The sequence below is a fragment of the Oncorhynchus keta genome, chromosome 23 (assembly GCF_023373465.1).
Source record: "Oncorhynchus keta strain PuntledgeMale-10-30-2019 chromosome 23, Oket_V2, whole genome shotgun sequence".
NCBI classification, from domain to species: domain Eukaryota; kingdom Metazoa; phylum Chordata; class Actinopteri; order Salmoniformes; family Salmonidae; genus Oncorhynchus; species Oncorhynchus keta.
Window position 1 is genome coordinate 25260597 of NC_068443.1, and position 24315 is coordinate 25284911.

General features: G+C 41.1%; 1 protein-coding gene across 2 annotated transcripts; it reads right to left on the reverse strand.

The window, feature by feature from the left end:
* Positions 1-288: 288 nt before the first annotated feature.
* On the reverse strand, positions 289-24114 carry LOC118402048 (vesicular, overexpressed in cancer, prosurvival protein 1-like). 2 transcript variants are annotated; one of them, XM_052476910.1, is made up of 6 exons: positions 23699-24114; positions 20691-20749; positions 16285-16362; positions 2455-2585; positions 1330-1502; positions 289-1252 (listed from the first exon to the last, which is right to left on the reverse strand). In XM_052476910.1, exons 1-6 carry the CDS (start codon positions 23744-23746, stop codon positions 1229-1231), a joined length of 513 nt encoding a protein of 170 aa, XP_052332870.1. In that variant the 5' UTR covers positions 23747-24114; the 3' UTR covers positions 289-1228. The 2 variants fall into 2 exon arrangements, with proteins under 2 accessions (XP_052332870.1, XP_035655791.1); XM_035799898.2 differs by having other exon boundaries at positions 289-1502.
* Between the last annotated feature and the right edge of the window lie 201 nt (positions 24115-24315).

The window sequence follows — 24315 nt, forward strand, 5'->3', positions numbered from 1 at the left end:
AATGGGATACTGAAATCAATGGTTTGTGTTCTACATCAGTACAGCCCAACAGCTTGCCTCCAGAGTACAGAATATAAGAGCTGGATCATGCTTGAAAATCAGACATGTTACACAGATGTTGACTGACACCTGGTGGTTTAAAGTAATGTATTAGGATTATTGTTGAATGAGAAAAGTGAACACCAGAAACTTGTGATGAGAAATATTAGATTAGGTATCTGTGTACAGAGCATTGTAGTGACATTATCTTGAACCATTTGGAAGGAACACAATACATTTCCAGATGAATCACTTACCCCAGAGCCAAACTTTATTAGGCAAGCTGGTGATACATGTTAACTGTGTACGATGCTAATTCAGGATACCGTGAAAACATTGTGAGAAACAACAACCACAATCTACATCTGAATTCATTAGCAAATTGCATAGATTATTGGCAACACTACTTTAATAAAATATAGAAGACATCACAGGAGATTGGTGGCACCTCAATTGGGGAGAACGGGCTCGTGGTAATGACTGGAGTGGAATCAGTGGAATGGTATTAAATACATCAAACATGGTTTCCATGTGTTTGATGCCATTCCATTTGCTCCGTTTTCCCCTCCGCAGCCTCCACTGGAAGACATACACAAAATTAATTTTGAGGGAAACAGAGTTGGTATTTCTACAGTATGTCCACAGTATTATAGGCTACTGATCTGATCTAATCTACTGATCTGTACTAGAGATACTAAATGCTATGACAGCAGTGATATTAAAAACATAACAGATAGTGGGCAATAATACAGTATCCTGAGTGGGTGATCTGAGTTATGCTCAGATAGATGCTGCTCTTCCAGCTGACACAGTGTTGTTGACAGAGCACCATGCAGGCAGGCAGGCTAGTTGTTAATAGACAAACTGTTTGGATCCATGTCTGTTTTATACCATTGGGTCTCACCTCTGGTCGACATCTTAGAGAGGTGACATGAAAACAAACACTGAGACAAATCCATTGTGATTCAAACTGAGGCTGCTCTCAGACACAGATTAAGCCTAGTCCCGGACTAAAAAGCTATTATAATACATGTTTCAATGCATGCTTTTTAGACCAGGATCAGGGTTATTCTGTGTCCAGGAAACCAGCCCTTAATGAGCATGGATGTTTTAACCATCGAGATGCTATTCCAATACCATACCAGACTCGCTTTCTACTCGAACGTGGGCCAGTGACCCATCTCTGCTGTCAGTTGTGGCAGGGTTGAGAACTCTAAAGGGTTTGAGATAATTTAATTAATTCCAATGTCTTTTTCCTTCTGGTTACCTCTTTTCCGAGGCCTGCAGTACCTGTTCGTAGGGTGGAGGAGGGAGGTTGCAGTAGGCGGGAGGGGGAGGGTGTGGGTAGGGTGCTGCCATGTGGGAGGGGTGGACCGGGTGGGGATGGGCCTGTATGGGGTATGTAGGTGTGAGTATCATCCCTCCTGAGGCTCCATAGTTTTGCATGCCGGGCTGCTGCAGTCCTAGAGGACAAAGAGAGTAGAGAAATTAATGGAATTTACCATGGTCACCATCTATGCACTATGTATTGTGTCAAGTTTTATTTCGTAAGGTTGACGTAAATAACGGGTCCAGCAATACAGGGCAGATCACAACACACACAATACCACTATCCTCTAGACTTCTGCATTGTGACGGCTACATTTCCTGACTGCTATAGTGAAAGCTGCACTGATGATGATGATGAGTGATGTTTGGGTTTAGAGCGTATGTGTTACAGGCATGAATATGAATAAGCAGCATTACTCTCCAACAGCTCAGTTTCCATTGGTCCACTCAGGGACAAGGATGGACCATGGTGCAGGACTGAACTAGAACATATTACATTTTACACCTCAACACAGATAACATATGGAATATTAGCACCATTATGTTTTACTCCAATTCCCTCCGGAGCCAGAACATTAAATATTAATACCAATATTTCCAGGTCAGTGACTGCAGGGGCTTGGAGGAGAGTGTGTGTGTATGAGAGAGAGAGGAGAAGGGAATAGGGTGCCATTTGGGACGCAGATCCAGAATCAGTAGTAGAGTCAATCACTGTACTGTATGAGATCAGAGACACATGTCCCATCTGTCCCGATATCAGAAGTTACTGAGGACTGGAGCAAACTGAGAAAAGTTCCTTTGTACTGCTGTGTATAAAATACTGTGGAATAGTTAGCAATGAAATGAGAAGGAGACAAGGACATGAGTAGACGGGTGGAGTGGGAGATAAAGTGAAGGAGATCTGGAGAGAGGATGTGGGAGTGGGGAGTTGAGCGAGAAAATGAAGGAGGTGTACTTGGAAAGAAATAGGATATATAGTGAGGGTAGGGAGAATGGGAGAGGGATTGGATGTATAAGTATGATATGAAGAGGAGGAAGTGGAGGAAGAGGACATGGCACAAGGCGGTTGGTGTGACTGTGACACACCTGAAGCTGTCATTGGGTGTCTGGTGAATGACACATTGAAGGTGTCCTCAGGAATTGGGGAGGGGTTCATGCGTCTGCGGATGAAAAACCCTGCCCCACAGCAGAACAATACGCCCATCATCAGCAGGAGCCTGCAAACACAGACAGCAAATCTTGAACGTTTATTCAGAACTTTATACGAGCTTCGTCAACTCCAATGCAATATGTACATAGCCTTACAGCCAGAATGAGATACATGAAAGAAAGAGAGAGCTGGAAGATTTTCTGACCTTACGAGGGAAAGAGACCTCCATGCATTGAGTCCTCTGACATCAATGGTGGTCTTTGAAAGACCTTATATGCTCAATTTAATGGCGTTAGAGAGTCCATCCTTGACAGTCTGGACTCTTATTACACAAGTAAAATTATATCCCAATAGCCCAGTATCTATATAAATTGGGCAATCATGTACAGTACCAGTCAAAAGCTTGGACACACCTACTCATTCAAGGGTTTTATTTTTACTATTTTCTACATTGTAGAATAATAGTGAAGACATCAAAAAAGACATCAAAACCAAAAAAGTGTTCAACAAATCGAAATATATTTAATATTTGAGATTCTTCAAAGTAGCCACCCTTTGCCTTGATGACAGCTTTGCACACTCTTGGCATTCTCTCAACCAGCTTCATGAGGTAGTCACCTGGATTGCTTATCCAACAGTCTTGAAGAGCATATACTGAGCACTTGTTGGCTGCTTTTCCTTTACTCTGCGGTCCAACTCATCCCAAACCATCTCAATTGGGTTGAGGTTAGTTGATTGTGGAGGCCGGGTCATCTGATGCATCACTCTCCTTGTTGGTAAAATTGCCCTTACACAGCCTGGAGGTGTGTTTTGGGTCATTGTCCTGTTGAAAAACAAAGGACAGTCCCACCAAGCACAAACCAGATGGGGTGGCGTATCGCTGCAGAAACACTGACAGTGTCACCAGCAAAGCTCCTCCATGCTTCACGATGGGAACCACACAAGCGACCTCTGCGTCTCACAGAGACACGGCGGTTGGAACTAAAAATATCAGACCAAAGGACAGATTTCCACCGGTCTAATGTCCATTGCTCGTGTTTCTTGGTCCAAGCAATCTCTTATTATTATTGGTGTCCTTAAGTTGTGGTTTCTTTGCAGCAATTCGACCATGAAGGCCTGATTCATGCAGTCTTCTCTGAACAGTTGATGTTGAACCATACTTAGGTAGCCTTTTCCCACCTGTGTGGTGTGGGTAGTTATTTTCTGTTTAGTGCGTTTTGCACCTGACGGAGCTGTTTCGGTTGTTCTTTTGTTGCTTGTTGTTTAGTGTTCAGCTTTACCATTAAAATTATGAACATGTACCACGCTGCGCTTTGGTCCTCACCTTCTTTCACCAACGGCCGTTACAATGAGACCAAAATGTAACTTTTTGGCCTGAACGCAAAACGATATGTCTGGTGAAAACCCAATACATCGTTCCACCCAAAGAACACCATGCCTACAGTAAAGCAAGGCGGTGGCAGCATCCTGTTGTGGGGTTGTTTCTATTCAGCAGGGGCTGGAGCAGTTGTCAGGATAAAAGGCAAAATGGACAGTGCAAATTACAGACAGATTCTTGAGGAGAACCTGAATGTCCTTGAGTGGCCTAGTCAGAGCCCCGACATAAATGACTTAAAGAGTGCAGTCACCATGCAATTTGACTGAGCTTGAACAATTCTACAAGGAAGAATAGACAAATATTGCACAGTCTAGGTGTGCAAAGTTAGTAGAGACGAAAACAAAGAGACTCATGGCTGTAATTCAAGCAAAAGGTGGTTCCACCAAGTATAACTCAGGGTGGTGTTCACTTATCCAAATAGGGTATTTTGCTGTTTTAATTTGAATTCATTTTCAGATAAAAAATAATAATTTACCAGGAGGTTGTGGGTTACTGTGTGTAAATAAAGCCAGTTTCATTTCAGGCTGTAAGGCAACACAATGTGAACATTTTGAAAGGGGGTGGTGACTTTCTATATCTGTTATGAATTTTATGAATAATGACTAAATGATGTATACATTTAACATAGAACTATAACTAACATATTTCTACCCGATCACTGTATGATTGTATGAAATATATATCAGAATCATAAATCTAAATCTGATGTGTGTAGTTCTAGTCAGAATTAGAACAAGGACTTTTTGTTTCTTTTTAATATGAAAACAGGGTGCAAGTGTGAAACAAATAAGAAGAGCTATCGACAGACAAGCTGTTCTACTGTGTTCCTTACAGGACATTCTGTCCCCACCCAGGAAGGGGAGAGACCTTGGGCTTGTAGTAGATTGTATAACAGGTGGCAGACAATGTATGAGTAGGAGAAGACTTGTGAACTATATTGTCATTGTCTCTGAGAGGAGGAGGGACATTTATGGCGAAATGTGATGTATATAGACCAATGTACAGGAAATGATAAGCAGAGCTCTTGTAAATAAACATGCTGACTATGGTAGACTGGCCTCTGTCTGTTTCGTTTTAATAAGAACCTTACAAATTCTTAGTAACAGACAGAGTATTTTAATTGAATTATCTTAACAATATCCACTGTATATCTACATACAGTGCCTTCAGAAAGTATTCACACCCCTTTACTTTTCCAGATTTTGTTGGGTTACAGCCTGAATTTAAAATGGATTACATTTAGATTTTGTGTCACTTCTCTACACACAATACCTCATAATGTCAAAGTGGAATTTTGTTTGTAGAATTTTGGGGAAATTCATTTAAAAAAAAAAAAAAATGTTTTGAGTCAATAAGTATTCAAACCCTTTGTTATGGCAAGCCTAAATAAGTTCAAGGGAATAAATGTGCTTAAAAAATCCCATAATTTGCATGGACTCATTCTGTGTTCAAAAATATTGGTTAACATGATTTTTTTAATGACTACCCATCTCTGTACCACACACAATTATCTGTAAGGTCGCTCAATCAAGTAGGGAATTTGGTAGATGTGTGTTAAAAAAATATTGAGCATGGTGAAGTTATTAATTAGGCTTTGGATGATGTATCAATACACCCAGTCACTACAAAGATACCGGCATCCTTCCTAACTCATTTGCTGGAGAGAAAGGAAACTGCTCAGGTTTTTCTCCATGAGGCCAATGGTGATTTTAAAACGGTTACAGAGTTTGATGGTTGTGAAATGAGAAAGCTGAGGATGGATCAACAACATTGCGGTTACTCCACAATACTAACCTAAATGTCAGAGTGAAAAGAAGGAAGCTTGTACAGAATAACAAATATTTCAAAACATGCATCCTGTTTACAAGGCACTTACTGTAAGTAATACAGCAAAGAAAATGTTTTGTCCTGAATACAAAGCATTATGTTTGGGGAAAATCCCACACAACCCATCACTGAGTACCACTCTTCATACTTTCAAGCATGGTGGTGGCTGCATCATGTTATGGGTATGCTTGTCATCCGCAAGGAATAGGGAGTTTTTTGTTGTTGATAGAAATAAACAGAATACAGATAAGCACAGGAAAAATCCTACAGGAAATTCTGGTTCAGTCTTCTTTCCAACTGACACTGGGAGACGAATTCACCTTTCAGCAGGAACATCACCTAAAACACAAGGCCAAATCTACAATGGGGTTGCTTACCAAGATGACGTTTAATGTTCCCGAGTGTCCTAATTACAGTTCTGTCTAAATCGGTTTGAAAATCTATGGCAAGACTTGAAAATGGCTTTCTAGCAATGATCAACAACCAACTTGACAGAGCTTGAATAATTTTTAAAAGAGTAATGGGCAAATATTGTAGGTGTGCAAAGCTGTTATAGACTTACCCAAAAAGACTCACAGCTGTAATCTCTGCCAAAGGTGTTTAACATATATTGTCTAAAGGGGGTGAATACTTATCTCCTCAAGATATATTACTGTTTTATTTTTCATACATTTTTTATAAATGTTAGAAATCTCTTCAACGTTATAGTATTTTGTGTAGATGGTTGATCAAAAATGACAAGTCAATCACTTTTAATCCCAATTTGTAACAACAAAATGTGTGAATACTTACTGTATCTACCTCATACCCCTGCACATCGACTTGGTACTGGTCCTCAGTGTATAAAGCCAAGTTATCATTAGCCCACTCATTGTGTATTTAGTTCTCATGCTATAATTGTTCTATTATTTCTCTCTGCATTGTTGGGAAGATATCATAAGTAAGCATTTCATTGTTAGTTTACACCTGTTGTTTTACGAAGCATGTGACAATAACATTTGATTTGAGGTGAAGGATTCGTTGTAAAATATAGTATACAGACCTTTCTCTCAAACAGGTGTACTAAACTAAAGAACAAACCAAAGTCAAGATGAACCCCTATGCTGAAGCATGAACAGTCATGCATGCACTAGTTTGTCTACCCGTACCCGCTTGTAATTGCTAATAACCCATCCCTGAATGGGCCAGACAATAGATTTAAGTGCCTTTGAATGGGGCATGGTAGTAGGTGCCAGGCGCACCGGTTCAAGTATATCAAGAACTACAATTTTGCTGGGGTTTTCATGCTCAACAGTTTCCCGTGTGTATTAAGAATGGTCCACCACCCAAAGAACATCCAGCGAACTTGACACAACTGTGGGAAGCATTGGAGCCAGCATGCTTTCAACACCTTGTCGTTCATGGTCCGAAAATTGAGACTGTTCTGAGGGCAAAAGTGGGTGCAACCCAATATTAGGAAGGTGTTCCTAATGTTTTGTACAATCAGTATAAGTTTCTGCTTATAAAACCAGACATTTTGGTAGGCTATTTCTTAGTCAACTTGTCTATAATTAGATACATGTAGCTTTTCTTGTCATTATGTTTCCATAGTAGACTAAATAAACCCTCGCTCCCCAGAATATTGGTACGTCTGCTTCCAGCTAACACTCTCAAACACGTAGATCCCCTGAACGCAGCTCACTCTCCAGCTCACACTCTCAAACACATAGATCCCCTGAACGCAGCTCACTCTCCAGATCCCAATCACCTGAATTCTGATCACCTGTTCACACACCTGTATGTCATTATTACACACTATTTAGTTCAGTTCTTTGCACCCCATCATTGTGAGATAGTTTGTTTTGTGACACACTTCTAGTCGAAGCGCTGGTTTTCCTGTAATTTAATCCTCCCGTCTATGATTGTTTTTGCATACCTCACTAAAACGCCTTTTCCCTGTCGGATTTCCTGTTATCAACCTATTGCCTGATCTCCCGGACGACGTTACTAGCCTTTTCCCTGCCTGTACTGTTGCCTTTTTGGACCCCCTGCGTATGACCTTCTGCCTGCCCCTGGACCCAGCTACCTGCCTCCTCCTGTGGTCCTTTACAAATAAAACACCTGCTTGAAACCAGATCTCTGTCTTCCCTCGTGTTCATTACAAATATCATAAATCAAAAGAAGGAATGCTTCAATCTAGGATGAACAAAAATATAAATGAAACATGCAAAAATTTCAAGATTTTACTGAGTTACAGTTCATATAAGGAAATCAGTCAATTACAATAAATTCATTAGGCCCTAATCTATGGTTATCTATGGATTTCACATGGCTGGGAAGGGGGGAAGCCATGGGTGGGCTTGGAAGGGGAGCCAGGTCCAGCCAATCAGAATGTGTTTTTCCCCACTAATGGGATTTATTACAGACAGAAACATTCATAAGTTTCATCAGCTGTTCGTGCGGCTGGTCTCAGACAATCCCGCAGGTGAAGAAGCCAGTTTGGGGGTCCTGACCTGGCCTGGTTACACATGGTCTGTGAATTTTTGTCCGGGTTGGACTTACTGCCAAATTCTCTAAGATGACGTTGGAGGCGGTTTATGGTAGAGAAATTAACATAAATTCTCTGGCAACAGCTCTGGTGGACATTCCTGCAGTCAGTATGCCAATTGCCTGCTCCCTCAAAACTTGAGACGTCTGTGACATTGTGTTGCGTGACAAAACTGCACATTTTAGAGTAGCCTTTTATTGTCCACAACACAAGAGCACCTGTATAATGATCATGCTGTTTAATCAGCTTCTTGATATGCGACACCTGTCAGGTGAATGGATTATGTTTGCAAAGGAAAAATGCTCACATTTCTGGGATCTTTAATTTCAACTCATGAAACATGGGATCAACAATTTACATGTTGCGTTTATATTTTTGTTCAGTATATATAGTTGACATCAGTAAAGTTTTTCTCTGTCATCTCTACTTTCGCGGAGCAAAGGCATTTAGGGACCGGGGAGAGAATGCAATAACTCTACCCCAAAAAATGGAAAGATTTTCTGTGCAAAATCTGTCCAAATGACATCAGTTTGACCGGCTGGTATTGGAAATAGAAAGCTGTGAAAACAATCCATGTTTCTGCTAAATGGCATATATATATATATATATATATATTTCTGATAATATTTCAGTTTGACTTGAATGCATATTTGATTTGGTTGAAATAGTATCAGCATTAATGATGCTAATAAAGATAATGCCTTTTACAGAAGGTATCTAATTGTGCATTTGCATTCTCTCGGGATGCTGAAAGAAATAAATCATTTTCTCCACTCCTGTTCCAGAGTCAAAATGTAGCCAAAGTGTATAATTTTACTGCAAGAAATGATTCATTCTGAAGGAGTTAATATAAAGGTTATTGTAAATAAGAATGTGTTCTAGCTTGTTATGGCTAGCGTTCCCCTAGGGGATTATGAGCCCCTCCTTTATAGTAGAATCATACAACCAGAATCTAAAGACGGTGACATCTTGTGGAAGCCCTAGGAAGTGCATGCACATCCATATCTAAAATGGACATCAAATGGCACTGTTTTCAAAATCGAGTTCTCACTTCCTGTTTGGTTTTCTTCTCGGGTTTTTGTCTGCCATATGAGTTCTGTTATACTCACAGACATAACAGTTTTAGAAACATCAGAGTGTTTTCTATCCACCAGTAATAATAATATGCATATATTCCCATCTGGGAAAGAGTAGGAGGCAGTTTACTCTGGGCACGCCTTTCATCCAAAAGTGAAAATGCTGCCCCCTCTCCCCAACAGGTTGTTCTTAACTGACTTGCCTAGTTAAATAAAGGTTAAACAATAATAAATAAATAAATAAATAAATGGTTATAGGCCCTACAGTCAGTGTCTGATCTGAAGAGTAGGCTACATACAGTTTCCTTGACATCTCATATGCCTACTTGAAGTCACCTTCTTGTGACTGTCAAATTTGTATCGCACCTCATAATCATCACACATACTCTTTCCCAAACATTACTTTTCTGGCCCTCCCTTCTCTTTATTTCCAACTCTCTATTTGAATTAAACTCTGACATTGTCCTTTTTGCCTCAGTGGATCGATGTACATTTTTTCTGCCCGTTCCTAAAAGCATTTAGCGTATAGACAAGCGTACAGTTAGACCCTAAAGCTTAGGCTTACGCACTAATGCCAGATAGCCTAGAATAATGAATAAAAACCTCAATGTAGCCTAGATATAAATTGCACAATAATTATAAATTCATGGCTTTTTGTAGGTATTGTTTCCTCTTATTCAACCCATGCTTCAAACACACAATATTTAATGACCCTAAACCCACCTGACCTGTGGATATAACTGCGGGGACTGCAGTTTATGAGTCAACCTGCGCATCACTAACATGCATGTATGCTAGGGTTGACCCCATTTAGTCGACTAGTCGATTGTTTGGTCGATAGGCTGTTGGTCGACCGAGATTTCTTTAGTTGAACATTTAATCAATAGCCTAACTGTTAAATGTCCCTGGATTTATAAATCATCAATATATATACAGAAATAAGACCAGTTAGCCTCGTGCTAGCCTCATCTCCCGGCTAGCCAACAATGTAAACCAACTACAATATCTCTCTTGCCAATTGGCCTGGACCCGTTGTCGACACAGACGGGTCCAGTCCAATTGATCCAATTGATCCATCACGACTGGTCTGCTGACATAATTTGGCTCTCAACCGGCCTCTGCGTCTTGGATGTCAGTGAAGACCCATCTGCTAGCCCCAGCCAGCTAGCTTTCTGAACGCCGTGTCTCCCTCTCGCCTAGCGTAGTAATGACTACCGAACGGCTCCCTGTTTCATCACCTACTGGACTGTTCATTAACACGGTACTTCATTTTGTTTATCTCTCGGCCCCAGCCTCGAACTTAGGCCCTATGTGTAGCTAACTGACCCGCTCTGCCCATTCATCAGTGCCACAGGGTTCAATCCTCGGGCTGACTCTTTTCTCTGTTATATATCAATGATGTCGATCTTGATGTGGGTGATTCTTTGATCCACCTCTACACAGATGACACCATTCTGCATACATGTAGCCCTTCTTTGGACACTGTGTTAACAAAACTCCAAACGAGCTTCAATGCCATACAACACTACTTCCATGGCCACCAAATGCTTTTAAATGCTAGTAAAAACTAAATGCATGCTCTTCAAACGATCGCTGTCCGCACCCAAACGTCCTACTAGCATCATTGCTCTGGACGGTTCGGACTTAGAATATGTGGACAAATATAAACACCTAGGTGTCTGGCTAGACTGTAAACTCTCCTTCCAGACTCATATTAAGCATCTCCAATGCACAATTAAATCTAGAATAGGCTTCCTATTTCGCAACAAAGCCTCCTTCACTCATGCTGCCAAACATACCCTCGTAAAACTGACTATCCTACCGATCCTTGACTTTGGGGATGTCATTTACAAAATAGCCTCCAACACTCTATTCAGTAAATTGGATGCAGTCTATCACAGTGCCATCCATTTTGTCACCAAAGCCCCATATACTACCCACCACTGCGACCTGTATGCTCTCGTTGGCTGGTCCTCGGTACATATTCGAAGCTCCAGGTCATCTATAAGTCTATGCTAGGTAAAGCTCCACCTCATATCAGCTCACTGGTCACCATAGCAACACCCACGCGCTCCAGCAGGTATATTTCACTGGTCATCCCCAAAGCCAACACCTCATTTGGCCTCCTTTCCTTACAGTTCTCTGCTGACAATGACTGGAACAAATTGCAAAAATCGCTGAAGTTGGAGACTTATATCTCCCTCACTAACTTTAAGCGTCAGCTGTCAGAGCAGCTTACCAATCGCTGCAGCTGCACACAGCCAATCTGTAAATAGCCCATCCAACTACCTACCTCATCCCCATATTTTATTTTGTTTTTCTGCTCTTTTGTACACCGGTATTTCTACTTCCTCATCCTCACATATCACTCCAGTGTTAATTGCTCAATTGTAATTACTTCTTTATTGCCTTACCGCCTTACTACATTTGCACACACTGTATACAGATTTTTCTATTGTGTTATTGACTGTACATTTGTTTATGTGTAACTCTGTATTTTTGTTTTTGTTGCACTGCTGGAGCTTTATCTTTGCCAGCTCGCAGTTGTAAATGAGAACTTGTTCTCAACTGGCCTACCTGGTTAAATAAAGGTTAAATAAAAATATATAAAAAATGTAGCAGATATTGGATATGGTATAAAGAGTATGTGGCCTTTTCTGAAGCCTACAGGCTGGAGATAAAATGTATGACAATGTAATGAGAAGGACGCTTTTTACATCATGCAGGTTTCTCAGATCAAACAGCCTAACCTATATGGGCACAATCAAATAAAATGTGAACTGTCATGTTAACAAACAACATATCCTAAAATCAGAACAGGACAAAGTAAAATGGACATTATGAAATGGACAATCACTGTTGTCCAGGTGTTTCACCCCATTGCCATGATCAGTGGTTTCAAGTTTGTTTCTGTAAAAGCTGACTACAGCGAGAAAAAATTGCCTCTGCATTACCCGCTGTGTAAACACATTGCGAATAGGCTCACTATAAATCCTTATAAAGTTGGGTAACTGATACTCAGTGCATAAATAGCCAAATTGATTAGTCACAGGAATCAGGACAAATAAAGCCAACGCAATGGCCTGTTTTACAAATGGTGGGCCTACCACATGGATGGGCATCCATAAAATGCCCTTGGGCCGACATGGTCGGCTACAACCAAGTAAGCACAAGCGGCCATCTTTTGGATGTATTTTTTTGGTATTGTCCGGACTTTGTTTTTTGGTGTTTTACAAATGGTAGGCTTACCACATAGATGGGCATTCATAAAATTCAATTTCAGGCAACACTGTAGGCTACACCGCAGTAAACATGGACCAACACCAACGCCTTTTGGACATCTTTTCTTGGTGCAGTTCCAGACCAGCCTTGATTTCCACATCCACTGACATTGGTTTTTGGTCTAAATATAGACATCTATAAATGACGTATTCAACTTTCATTCAGAACCAAATATATGAGTCTGATTTCAACACCCCCGTCTGTAAAGTACATATTTTCAACATCTGGAAAATAAGTATTTTCAACCTTCATTCAGAACCGAAAATGAACCAAATTTCAACGTCTGGAAAGTACATATTTTTCAACGTCTGGAAAAGATGCCTTTTCAGCGTCCTAGAAAATATACATTTGAACATAAAGAAAATACCTTTCACCCTTCCAGACTCATATCAAACATCTCCAATCTAAAATCAAATCTAGAGTCGGCTTTCTATTCTGCAACAAAGCCTCCTTCACTCACGCCGCCAAACTTACCCTAGTAAAACTGACTATCCTACCGATCCTCGACTTCGGCGATGTCATCTACAAAATAGCTTCCAATACTCTACTCAGCAAACTGGATGCAGTTTATCACAGTGCCATCCGTATTTGTTACTAAAGCACCTTATACGACCCACCACTCCGACCCGTATGCTCTAGTCGGCTGGCCCTCGCTACATATTCGTCGCCAGACCCACTGCCTCCAGGTCATCTACAAGTCCATGCTAGGTGCCCTATTCGGACAGAATTAGTTTTAGGGCGTACTGTGGATCACTAAATATCCTAATGATTACGATCACACTTCCTCAATTCTGATATTATGGCAACACTATAGGAAAGATGGTTTGGTATGGTTTAGAAACTTGGGAACCAAGCTCGAGTTATCTATCTGTGACCTATCACCTGGACATGTTGAAATACTATGCAGTGGGGCAAAGAAGTATTTAGTCAGCCACCAATTGTGCAAGTTCTCCCACTTAAAAAGATGAGAGAGGCCTGTAATTTTCATCTTAGGTACACCTCAACTATGACAGACAAAATGAGGGAAAACAAATCCTGAAAATCACATTGTAGGATTTTTAATGAATTTATTTGCAAATTATGGTGGAAAATAAGTATTTGGTCAATAACAAAAGTTTATCTCAATACTTTGTTATATACCCTTTGTTGGCAATGGCAGAGGTCAAATGTTTTCTGTAAGTCTTCACAAGGTTTTCACACACTGTTGCTGGTATTTTGGCCCATTCCTCCATGCAGATCTCCTCTAGAGCAGTGATGTTTTGGGGCTGTTGCTGGGCAACACAGACTTTCAACTCCCTCCAAAGATTTTCTATGGGGTTGAGATCTGGAGACTGGCTAGGCCACTCCAGGACCTTGAAATGCTTCTTACGAAGCCACTCCTTCATTGCCCGGGCGGTGTGTTTGGGACCATTGTCATGCTGAAAGACCCAGCCACGTTTCATCTTCAATGCCCTTGCTGATGGAAGAATGTTTTCACTCAAAATCTCACGATACATGGCCCCATTCATTCTTTCCTTTACATGGATCAGTCGTCCTGGTCCCTTTGCAGAAAAACAGCCCCAAAGCATGATGTTTCCACCCCCATGCTTCACAGTGGGTATGGTGTTCTTTGGATGCAACTCAGCATTCTTTGTCCTCCAAACACGACGAGTTGAGTTTTTACCAAAAAAGTTATATTTCGGTTTCATCTGACCATATGACATTCTGGATCTGGATCATTCTGGATCATCCAAATGCTTTCTAGCAAACTTCAGACGGGCCTGGACATGTACTGGCTTAAGCAGGGGGACACGTCTGGCACTGCAGGATTTGAGTCCCTGGCGGCGTAGTGTGTTACTGATGGTAGGCTTTGTTACTTTGGTCCCAGCTCTCTGCAGGCAATTCACTAGGTCCCCCCGTGTGGTTCTGGGATTTTTGCTCACCGTTCTTTTGATCATTTTGACCCCACGGGGTGAGATCTTGCGTGGAGCCCCAGATCGAGGGAGATTATCAGTGGTCTTGTATGTCTTCCATTTCCTAATAATTGCTCCCACAGTTGATTTCTTCAAACCAAGCTGCTTACCTATTGCAGATTCAGTCTTCCCAGCCTGGTGCAGGTCTACAATTTTGTTTCTGGTGTTCTTTGACAGCTCTTTGGTCTTGGCCATAGTGGAGTTTGGAGTGTGACTGTTTGAGGTTGTGGACAGGTGTCTTTTATACTGATAACAAGTTCAAACAGGTGCCATTAATACAGGTAATGAGTGGAGGACAGAGGATCCTCTTAAAGAAGAAGTTACAGGTCTGTGAGAGCCAGAAATCTTGCTTATTTGTAGGTGACCAAATACTTATTTTCCACCATAATTTGCAAATAAATTCATTAAAAATCCTACAATGTGATTTTCTGGGGGAAAAAATCTCATTTTGTCTGTCATAGTTGAAGTGTACCTATGATGAAAATTACAGGCCTCTCTCAACTTTTTAAGTGGGAGAACTTGCACAATTGGTGGCTGACTAAATACTTTTTTGCCCCACTGTATATTCACGCCTAGAATAAAAACCTCCAGGCTTGCATCCTAACTGCCAATTTATTGGGAAAAAATTAAAAATTACAGGGAGCAGTTTGAAAAACAATTATCCTGTCCGAATCATCTTCTGGAATAACTGACATTCTGGACTAATCATTACATAACCAACGTTCTCTAGTAATACTAGTCCTGTGCGAATAGGTCTATGGTCTAAAGAGTGCAAGGGATGAGGGAATAGGGAATGCTTTTCCTAAACAAATTAGGGATTTCAGAAACATAACTTTTCAGTCAAAATAGCTTTAATTATGTTGCACCTTCAGCCACATGGACAGCGCAATAAACACTTTGATGTTCTGTGGTGTTCGCTGCAGGAGGGAGGAGAAAGAGACAACTGGATGCTCGTCACAGTCACCCCGTGTTTTTTTTAACACAGCGCAGCAAGTCTTAGCCTGGCCCAGCACTATCAAATCAATTGCTAGTAATTTGTGTGTCTTCGTTATTTAATCAAACTGTGTGCTTAAAGCATCAGACAAGCTCAGTGAATATTGTTGATTTGATTAAAACACATAGGATGTGTCAATATATGGAAAATATACGTTTAAAAATGTCAGACGATTCTTGGTCGACCAAGATTTGTTTTAGTCGGGACAGCCCTAATGCATGCACAGAGCAGTTTCTACAATGACTGAATTGCATATTAAGATCATGTCACAACAATCAACCCACTTGGCATACGCTGGTCAATCAATGTTGCTTCCACAATGAAATTACATTGACCCAACGTGGCATTGATGTTGAATTGACGTCTGTGCCCAGTGGGAAGCATTTCACTGTGAGCCAGCGTTGCTATTCTAAGCTGCAGCAAGAAACCCTCACGTGAGGGGCATGGTCTAAGCAAAAGCAAAGGTGCTCCCATAGGACCATAAACTCTATGAACAAACCAGTGTCTTATGCATAAATGCACACAAGTACATACAGGGGCTAAGTTGGGTAGAGACAGAGAGAGAAGTGTGTTGAGAGAGAGAGTGCGAGTGAGAGAGAAAGCGAGAGAGAGAAAGCGAGAGAGACAAAGAGAAAAGAGAGAGATAGAGCAGGGAGGGAAGTAGGAGGGAGTATATCAAATAGAGTAGGATGAGAAGCTAGACTGGCATGCTAGTCTTGGGGGAACTCACCAGAAGTACCATAGTCTCTGGATGGAGAGAGCCCGGACACAGCACCGCGTCCCACAACAGTCCTCATACGACCGGCATCTACAACACGCACACGTACACACGTACACACACACACACACACACACACACACACACACACACACACACACACACACACACACACACACACACACACACACACACACACACACACACACACACACACACACACACACACACACACACACACACACACACACACACACACACACACACACAGAGAGAGAGAGGAAGCCTTTATTACAATCACCAGCATCTAGAAAACTGAGAGAGAAGGCTTTTGTACAAACAGTACAGTCTTCCAATAACCCTCTCAAAACACATTCAGACAAATGGCAGTTCTCATATGCACAGTACTGAGATAAATGTCTGAGACAAATACCAAGAGGCCCTGGAGAATAGACATATCAAGCAGATGACAAACACTCTGCAGTCTAAGGTGAATATTAAGTAAACTATTGAGGGAGCACTAGAATTTGTTCCAATTTAATTTCAGTTTGTCTTGAGTCCCTGAGCTGAAGTTGGATATCTACAGTTGAAGTCGGAAGTTTACACTTAGGTTGGAGTCATTAAAACTTATTTTTCAACCACTCCATGAATTCCTTGTTAACAAACTATAGTTTTGGCAAGTCGGTTAGGACATCTACTTTGTGCATGACACAAGTAATTTTTCCAAAAATGGTTTACACAGAGATTATTTAACTTATAATTCACTGTATCACAATTCCAGTGGGTCAGAAGTTTACATACACTAAGTTGACTGTGCCTTTAAACTGCTTGGAAAATGCCAGAAAATGATGTCATGGCTTTAGAAGCTTCTGATAGGCTAATTGACATAATTTGAGTCAATTGGAGGTGTACCCGTGGATGTATTTCAAGGCCTACCTTCAAACTCTGTGCTTCTTGGCTTGACATCATGGAAAAATCTAAAGAAATCAGCCAAGACCTCAGAACAAAAATTGTAGACCACAAGTCTGGTTCATCCTTGGGAGCAAATTCCAAATGCTTGAAGGTACCACGTTCATCTGTACAAACAACAGTACGCAAGTCTAAACACCATGGGACCACGCAGCCGTCATACCGCTCAGGAAGGAGACGCGTTCTGTCTCCTAGAGATTAACATACTTTGGTGCGAAAAGTGCAAATCAATCCCAGAACAACAGCAAATGACCTTGTGAAGATGCTGGAGGAAACAGGTACAAAAGTATCTATATCCACAGTAAAAACAAGTCCTATGTCAACATAAACTGAAAGGCCGCTCAGCAAGCAAGAAGCCACTGCTCCAAAACCGCCATAAAAAAAAGGCAGACTACGGTTTGCAACTGCACATGGGGACAAAGATCGTACTTTTGGAGAAATGTCCTCTTGTCTAATGAAACAAAAATATAACTGTTTGGCCATAATGACCATCGTTATGTTTGGAGGAAAAAGTGGGAGGCTTGCAAGCCGAAGAACACCATCCCAACCTTGAAGCACGGGGGTGGCAGCATCATGTTGTGGGGGTGCTTTGCTGCAGGAGGGACTGGTACACTTCACAAAATAGATGGCTTCATGACGAAGGAAAATTACGTGGATATATTGAAGTAACTTCTCAAGACATCAGTCAGAATGTTAAAGCTTGGTCGCAAATGGGTCTTCCAAATGGACATTGACCCCAAGCATACTTCCAAATTTGTGGCAAAATGGCTTAAGGACAACAAAGTCAAGGTATTGGAGTGGCCATCACAAAGCCCTGACCTCAATCCCATAGAAGATTTGTGGGCAGAAATGAAAAAGCTTGTACGACCAAGGAGGCATACAAACCTGAGTCAGTTACACCAGCTCTGTCAGGAGGAATGGGCCAAAATTCACCCAACTTATTGTGGGAAGCTTGTGGAAGACTACCCGACACGTTTGACCCAAGTTACACAATTTAAAGGCAATGCTACCAAATACTAATTGAGTGTATGTAAACTTCTGACCCACTGGGAACGTGATGAAAGAAATAAAAGCTGAAATAAATAATTCTCTCTACTATTATTCTGATACTTCACATTCTTAAAATAAAGTGGTGATCCTAATTGACCTAAGACAGGGATTTTGTACTCGGATTAAATGTCAGGAATTGTGAAAAACGGAGTTTAAATGTATTCGGCTAAGGTGTATGTAAACTTCCGACTTCAACTCTATCTGAACCCCCTGCTGATCAATTGTCAGCATCTGTATGCAGGAGAGCTGATGATGAATGGCTCTCATTGTGATGCCTTTATTTGTATGGTAGGTTAAACAGAACCAAGAGTTTTCAAGTCTTGGTTCCATTGAACATGCCATGTAAATAAAGGCATTTTAATTAATGATATGAAGAGTGCCTTGGTCCTCCTTTCTCTTTGATGATTTTTTTTAACCCGTTTTACCAAAGAACACCTATCTACAAAGACCTACTATTGTTTACCCTAGCAGCACTTCCCTTCCTTTTTTTGCTACATGCTCTCATTGTGACTTGACTACTCTACACACACACACGCAGGCACGCACGCACGCGCGCACACACACACACACACAAAATGTTTTATGCGTCAAATATAGGAACCTTTAGGTAAGAATGAATCATACTTAGTCATTGAAGTAAGTAGAAACTCATTCATTTTAACAAATTACTTTTATAGTTGTTTCTATGTCGATGGGGCAGTGCTTATTGTGTGAGGCAGAGACGTGATTTGGCAGTTCCAGGCTTCAGATCTGCAATGCGCAGAGAGCCGCGGTATCTGATGTTTTTCAAGGGCAGATAGCAGTTTCAGTTTTAAACATAGAAGAGATATGATCTATGGCATCATTACAGATTTCAGAGAAATGTTCATCATCCACTGATCTGCACTGCACATCCAAATCCTCTGGCTAAATCGACGGCAATCCACTTCCATGACAAATCCTCCACAACATTGGAAATACTCCTTCTCCTTCTGTCAGTATTTTGTACTGCATTTTAAAACCAGCAGTACTATAAGTGTGAGAGCTGAATTTCCGGCTTTCAGCATTAAGGCCATCCATTACACAAGTCATTAGCAGCACACCGCTAGGAGAGGGCATAGAGCTGAGCCAGCATTCTCTTAATAGTGCACTATTTCAATTCCACAGTCGCCCTGCAATATACTGTATTTCATTAGATCTGTGTGTGCACTATTTTACAGAGGCAATTCAATCCAAATCCCCCAGTCACTGCAGCATACTAACTCCCAGTAATGCTCTCCTCTCTCTCCTACCCTAACTCCAACTCCATCCTTAGGCTTTACATTTTTTATAACTCCTACTGATGCACCACCACTGTAGTGCATTTTTAAAAGCTCCTCATACATTGAAAATGAGGCCTTTCTAAAAAAGCAAGTGGTAGAATTCTGCAGCCAGCCTAGTGGCTAACATGTTTTTATAATTGCAAAGACTCTGTCTGAAGACTAATTATTAATCCATTAGTTCAATGATTTAGATAGAAGTCAAAGAGCTTCTCCAATGTGATTTCTCAACCCAGTGGATGCTGTGTAGTCTCAAAAACCAGACCCTCGGCAACACAGTGACTATGGTCTGGTTTCATTGATGGAGTTTTTAGGCATAGAGGAACTACGTCACAGCCTACGTCACTACCTTTCCACTTAAATAAAATACTAAATAGTAGCTAGCAAGATGGAGATCACAAAGCTTATGTTTAATGAGTGCATTTCGCAAGTGGCTAGTTTGCATCAACTACCTTAACTAAAACCACTGCAAAGGTTTTGTCTGCAAACTTTGGTTTTGAATCCTGACATTCTGGCATATCTGCCTGGTGATTTGTTGGGACTCCCCAGATTTTTTTCACCTTATCAATCAATGTAGGCAGTGACGTTGGTATTCTATGCCAAAAGAGTCCATCCTAGAAGCCAAACCCTAATCACTGTGATGCCTAGGGTCAGGTCCTCGAGACGAGATGCTGTGTGGGATTTGATGATTGGATTTGGAAAAGCTACAGCTTATTCATTATTTCCCTTCGTCGCTTCGACGGCATGCCTTTTGAATGACTGCCAAAATGAGTCTGCTATGATAGTGGAGTGAGTCAAAGGCTGGTATTGACTCATAATAACGTTACCAACCTGGGTTATTTCTCTGTATTCATCCACATCCAGGGACCATTTTCTTTAACCAAACACCACCCGGCCTTCAAACAAGCCAGAGGGAATCAATAGACTGCCCTCTTTAAATTCACATACAGTTTCATCTGAGTGGCAGAAGGTTGAAAACAAATAAATATGTCTTGTAAAATATGAATGCCTTACTATTAACCATTATACAGTATGCTGCAATGTAATTTAGTCTGTGTCCAGATGAATTATGTTACCCATGTGTATGTGCAATATACTTACATGAAATAGATTGGGTAGCCTCCTTCAAAATACCAGCAGTACTTCTTGGAAGCTGTGCACTGTATATGAGAAGAGGAAAACTGGTCATTGATTTATAGTTGCTGGTAGGAAATCAAAGACCAATCTCAGAGGGGAAAATGAAGCATCATGATAAAATCATCTTGAAAGGCAGATAAGAAATGAGAGAACATGTTGAATGGCCATTGTGTTGGGCATGTAAACATGTCAACCATGTGAATTCCTTGGAGTTGAATTTCTCTGTGATGTGCCAAATGTGACCACCAAACAGGACTTGGTTGTCTTGTCATAAACATTGGTATTATAAATATCACTTACTTAAGCAAAGTTCATATTTCATGAACCAAACTTCTATTTCATGCTCTATGTTCAGAGGCCAACTCAAGATGATTGTGAACCGCTGACTGCAAAGTCCAGACGAGACCAGAACCCACTCTGCACACATACAATGCAGCCTCTGTCAGACCAGGCCCAGGGCTTTGTGTATAACAAGCCTCTAAATGAGATACTGGAGAAAAACAGGCTGTGGACTCACTATTACTGCCCTCACTGGGCATAATCACAAGCTATTCCACTGTGTTCTTTTCTGAGGCTCTGGCTTGTATGATGATGAGACGTCCACTTTGTTTGATGTCTTTCCATCACCATTTAAGGCATGTGTGACCTGTGAGGCGAGCCAGCTAGCATTGGCCCTTGTTTAATGGGAGTAATTGTGGGAAACACTCCAGTGTTTTTTCCACACCAGCCTGCCAGGTGGATGTTTGTGTCCACGGTCAATTGCAGCTAGCAGGGTGTCCCTTCCAAATACAGTCATGGCAGGGGGACACAAAGGCAGCCCCTGAGCAGGACTGGAGCCTGCCTTTGTGGTCACGGAAAGGACCACAAAGAGCTGTTTGTCACTGCTTCAGCTCAGTGACAATTAACAATAGTTAGCAGAGGAAGAGCTGCCGTGTGTGTGTGTGTGTGTGTGTGTGTGTGTGTGTGTGTGTGTGTGTGTGTGTGTGTGTGTGTGTGTGTGTGTGTGTGTGTGTGTGTGTGTGTGTGTGTGTGTGTGTGTGTGTGTGTGTGTGTGTGTGTGTGTGTGTGTGTGTGTGTCAGTGGAGGTACCTCAGTGGAGGAAGGAGAAGACCATCCGACTCAGCGAATTTCATAATAATAAGATTGTGAAACATTAAAAAAGGTGATTGTTTTTGGATAAAACTATTCTAAATATATTTATGTAACCAAATAATTGATCAAAACACACTGTTTTGCCATAAAGGTCTACAGTAGTCTCAGCAGCACTCTTTAGGCTAGCACAATGGTGTAGCCAGGGGAGAGCTAGCTTCTGTCCTCCTCTGAGTACATTGACTTCAATACAAAACCGAGGAGGCTCATGGTTCTCAAACCCTTCCATAGACTTACACAGTAATTATGACAACTTCCGGAGGACGTCCTCCAACCTATCAGAGCTCTTGCAGCATGAGCTGACATGTTGTCCACCCAATCAAAGGATCAGATAATTAATCTAGTTCTGAAAGCATAAGCTACAGCTAGATAGCACTGCAGTGTATAAAATGTGGTGAGTTGTTAACTCAAAGAGAGAGAAATACAATAGTTGAACAGTTTTGAATAAATAAATAATTTTCAAAATTAAGGAGAAGCAAGAGAGAGAAAGAGAGTTAACTATATTTCACAGTATATATTTTTTCACTTTCACTTACTTAGCTAGCGTCAAATGCATAGCTAATTTAGCCTACTCAAACACCCGGCTCAAACAGGGTTGGATGCTATGTTAGCTAGCTGGCTATGGGTATCCAACACTGAAACTCTTCCAAGTTAAGGTACGTTTTGGTTTTATTCATTTATTACCACCAGGGCCCACCGTTGTAACTGCTAAAGTGCTTGCTGCTGACTACACTGTACTGCATGATTGTAGTGGTTTACTAAAGTGTTTGTTCTAGTAGCTATGTTGACTATGACGTGACAATGATGTAGGCTGTGTGTAGCGGATAGTGGTCATGATATGAAGGTTTGGCTTGGAAAGGTTTCTTCACCTAGATAGATGGAATTATATATACAAGAAGCTGTTTGTACATGGTTGCTATGAAAATGAATTGAATTTGTGCATGATCAGGGGTGTTTTCATTGTGCCTTTTCTGTTGAAAAACTTTTCTTAAACGGAAGCAAACAGAACGAAACATGTATAACCATATCTGAATTTGTCCACTCAAAACTCTTGTTTGCAGATGTTGGACTATTGATTACACCCTAGATCAGCTTGATGCACGCAAGAGTGTGCAAGGCGGCATTGAATGTGAATGTGGCACTGTCTGTCACCTTGATTAGTCAAAATTCTCTCCACCCGAATTACCTACATTGTAAACTTTCATTGATATGCTAGGTTGTAGCAAACTCATGAAAATGTGAATATCATGTAGTAGCCTAATCCTATCGATGTTACATTGAGCTGGGTGAATGGAATATGAATGACAGTCATCCGATATGCTGTAATAGGGACATGTTCATGAAACAAAAATCATCCTTCCTCATCTTAAACGTCACCAACCACCACTGGTGTGTGTTGTCTCTTATTTGATGGAACCAAATGATCAGCGGCAAGATAAGGCCAAATGAATTCATATTGTGGTATGATATGATCCAGGCTGATGTAAATATGAGCCCAGTAAGATTGTTATGAATGCGGAATTTTTCAAAAGAATGTTTCATTTCAAGAACATGAAATAGATCTTAATACATTACTACAGAATAGCCTTCGATATAACACTAATTTATGTAACCTTACATAACTGCCTAACTTTCATACGCCTTAATAGTTTTCAATAGCATACAATTTCTGCAGCAGCAAGGCACATTGTTATGTTGACATTCAATAAACCCCAGGGTTTTAATTAATATTTGAGAGACCAACGAGTCAGAAGCAAAAAGAGGGCAATAATTCTCCACTTTCATATTGATTGAATTACTGACTATAAATATCAGATACTCACCTCATCCACTAACCAAAACAGAAATAGGATTCCACACAGAACTGCCATAATTCACGAGATGTCAACACCGGACAGTAGCCTTGTTCACCTAAACACCGTGATAATCCAAAATTCATCAGACATAGAAATCATTCTTTGTCCATCTCGTCGCATAGTGCGTTTGCAGTTTGGCGAGCCACGGGCCACGACTGTTCTATGTTTATTTCGCGCTGTCAATCCGTGCCATTGGTTGGTGCGGCTTCAAACAGTCAAGCAATCAGAGCTGATCAGTTCTTCACAGTTGAGTTCGTCACTGGCAATTAGCTTTAGCATCAAATCGTATTGTACATATTATTTTTACAAACGTACGTGTTTTCCCTCTGCACACATACGCGTAAAGATGATCATAATCCACACGATACGACACGCCCCTACAGTATCCCTAGGAACACTGCACTCAAGGACGCAGAGGCAGTGCTTGAAAGCGCTCGCAGACCATTCATTCAGAACATTTTTTTTAACCCATGACAGGCTATGACTCCACACTGTCACTTCTGTGTAACAACATTTAGATCACACAAATCATATGAAGTATGCAACGCAATGCTATAGAGCCCTCAAACTCAACTCCGGACCTC

What these genes read in the sequence shown, in the direction of transcription:
- LOC118402048 (XM_035799898.2), bottom strand. Translation starts at nt 23,746, where the DNA reads ATGGCAGTTCTGTGTGGAATCCTATTTCTGTTTTGGTTAGTGGATGAG. An exon ending in GGCTACCCAATCTATTTCAT is followed by an intron (nt 16,363 to 20,690) that starts GTAAGTATATTG and finishes TGCGTGTTGTAG; the next exon opens with ATGCCGGTCGTATGAGGACT. An exon ending in ACACCCAATGACAGCTTCAG is followed by an intron (nt 1,503 to 2,454) that starts GTGTGTCACAGT and finishes TTTGTCCTCTAG; the next exon opens with GACTGCAGCAGCCCGGCATG.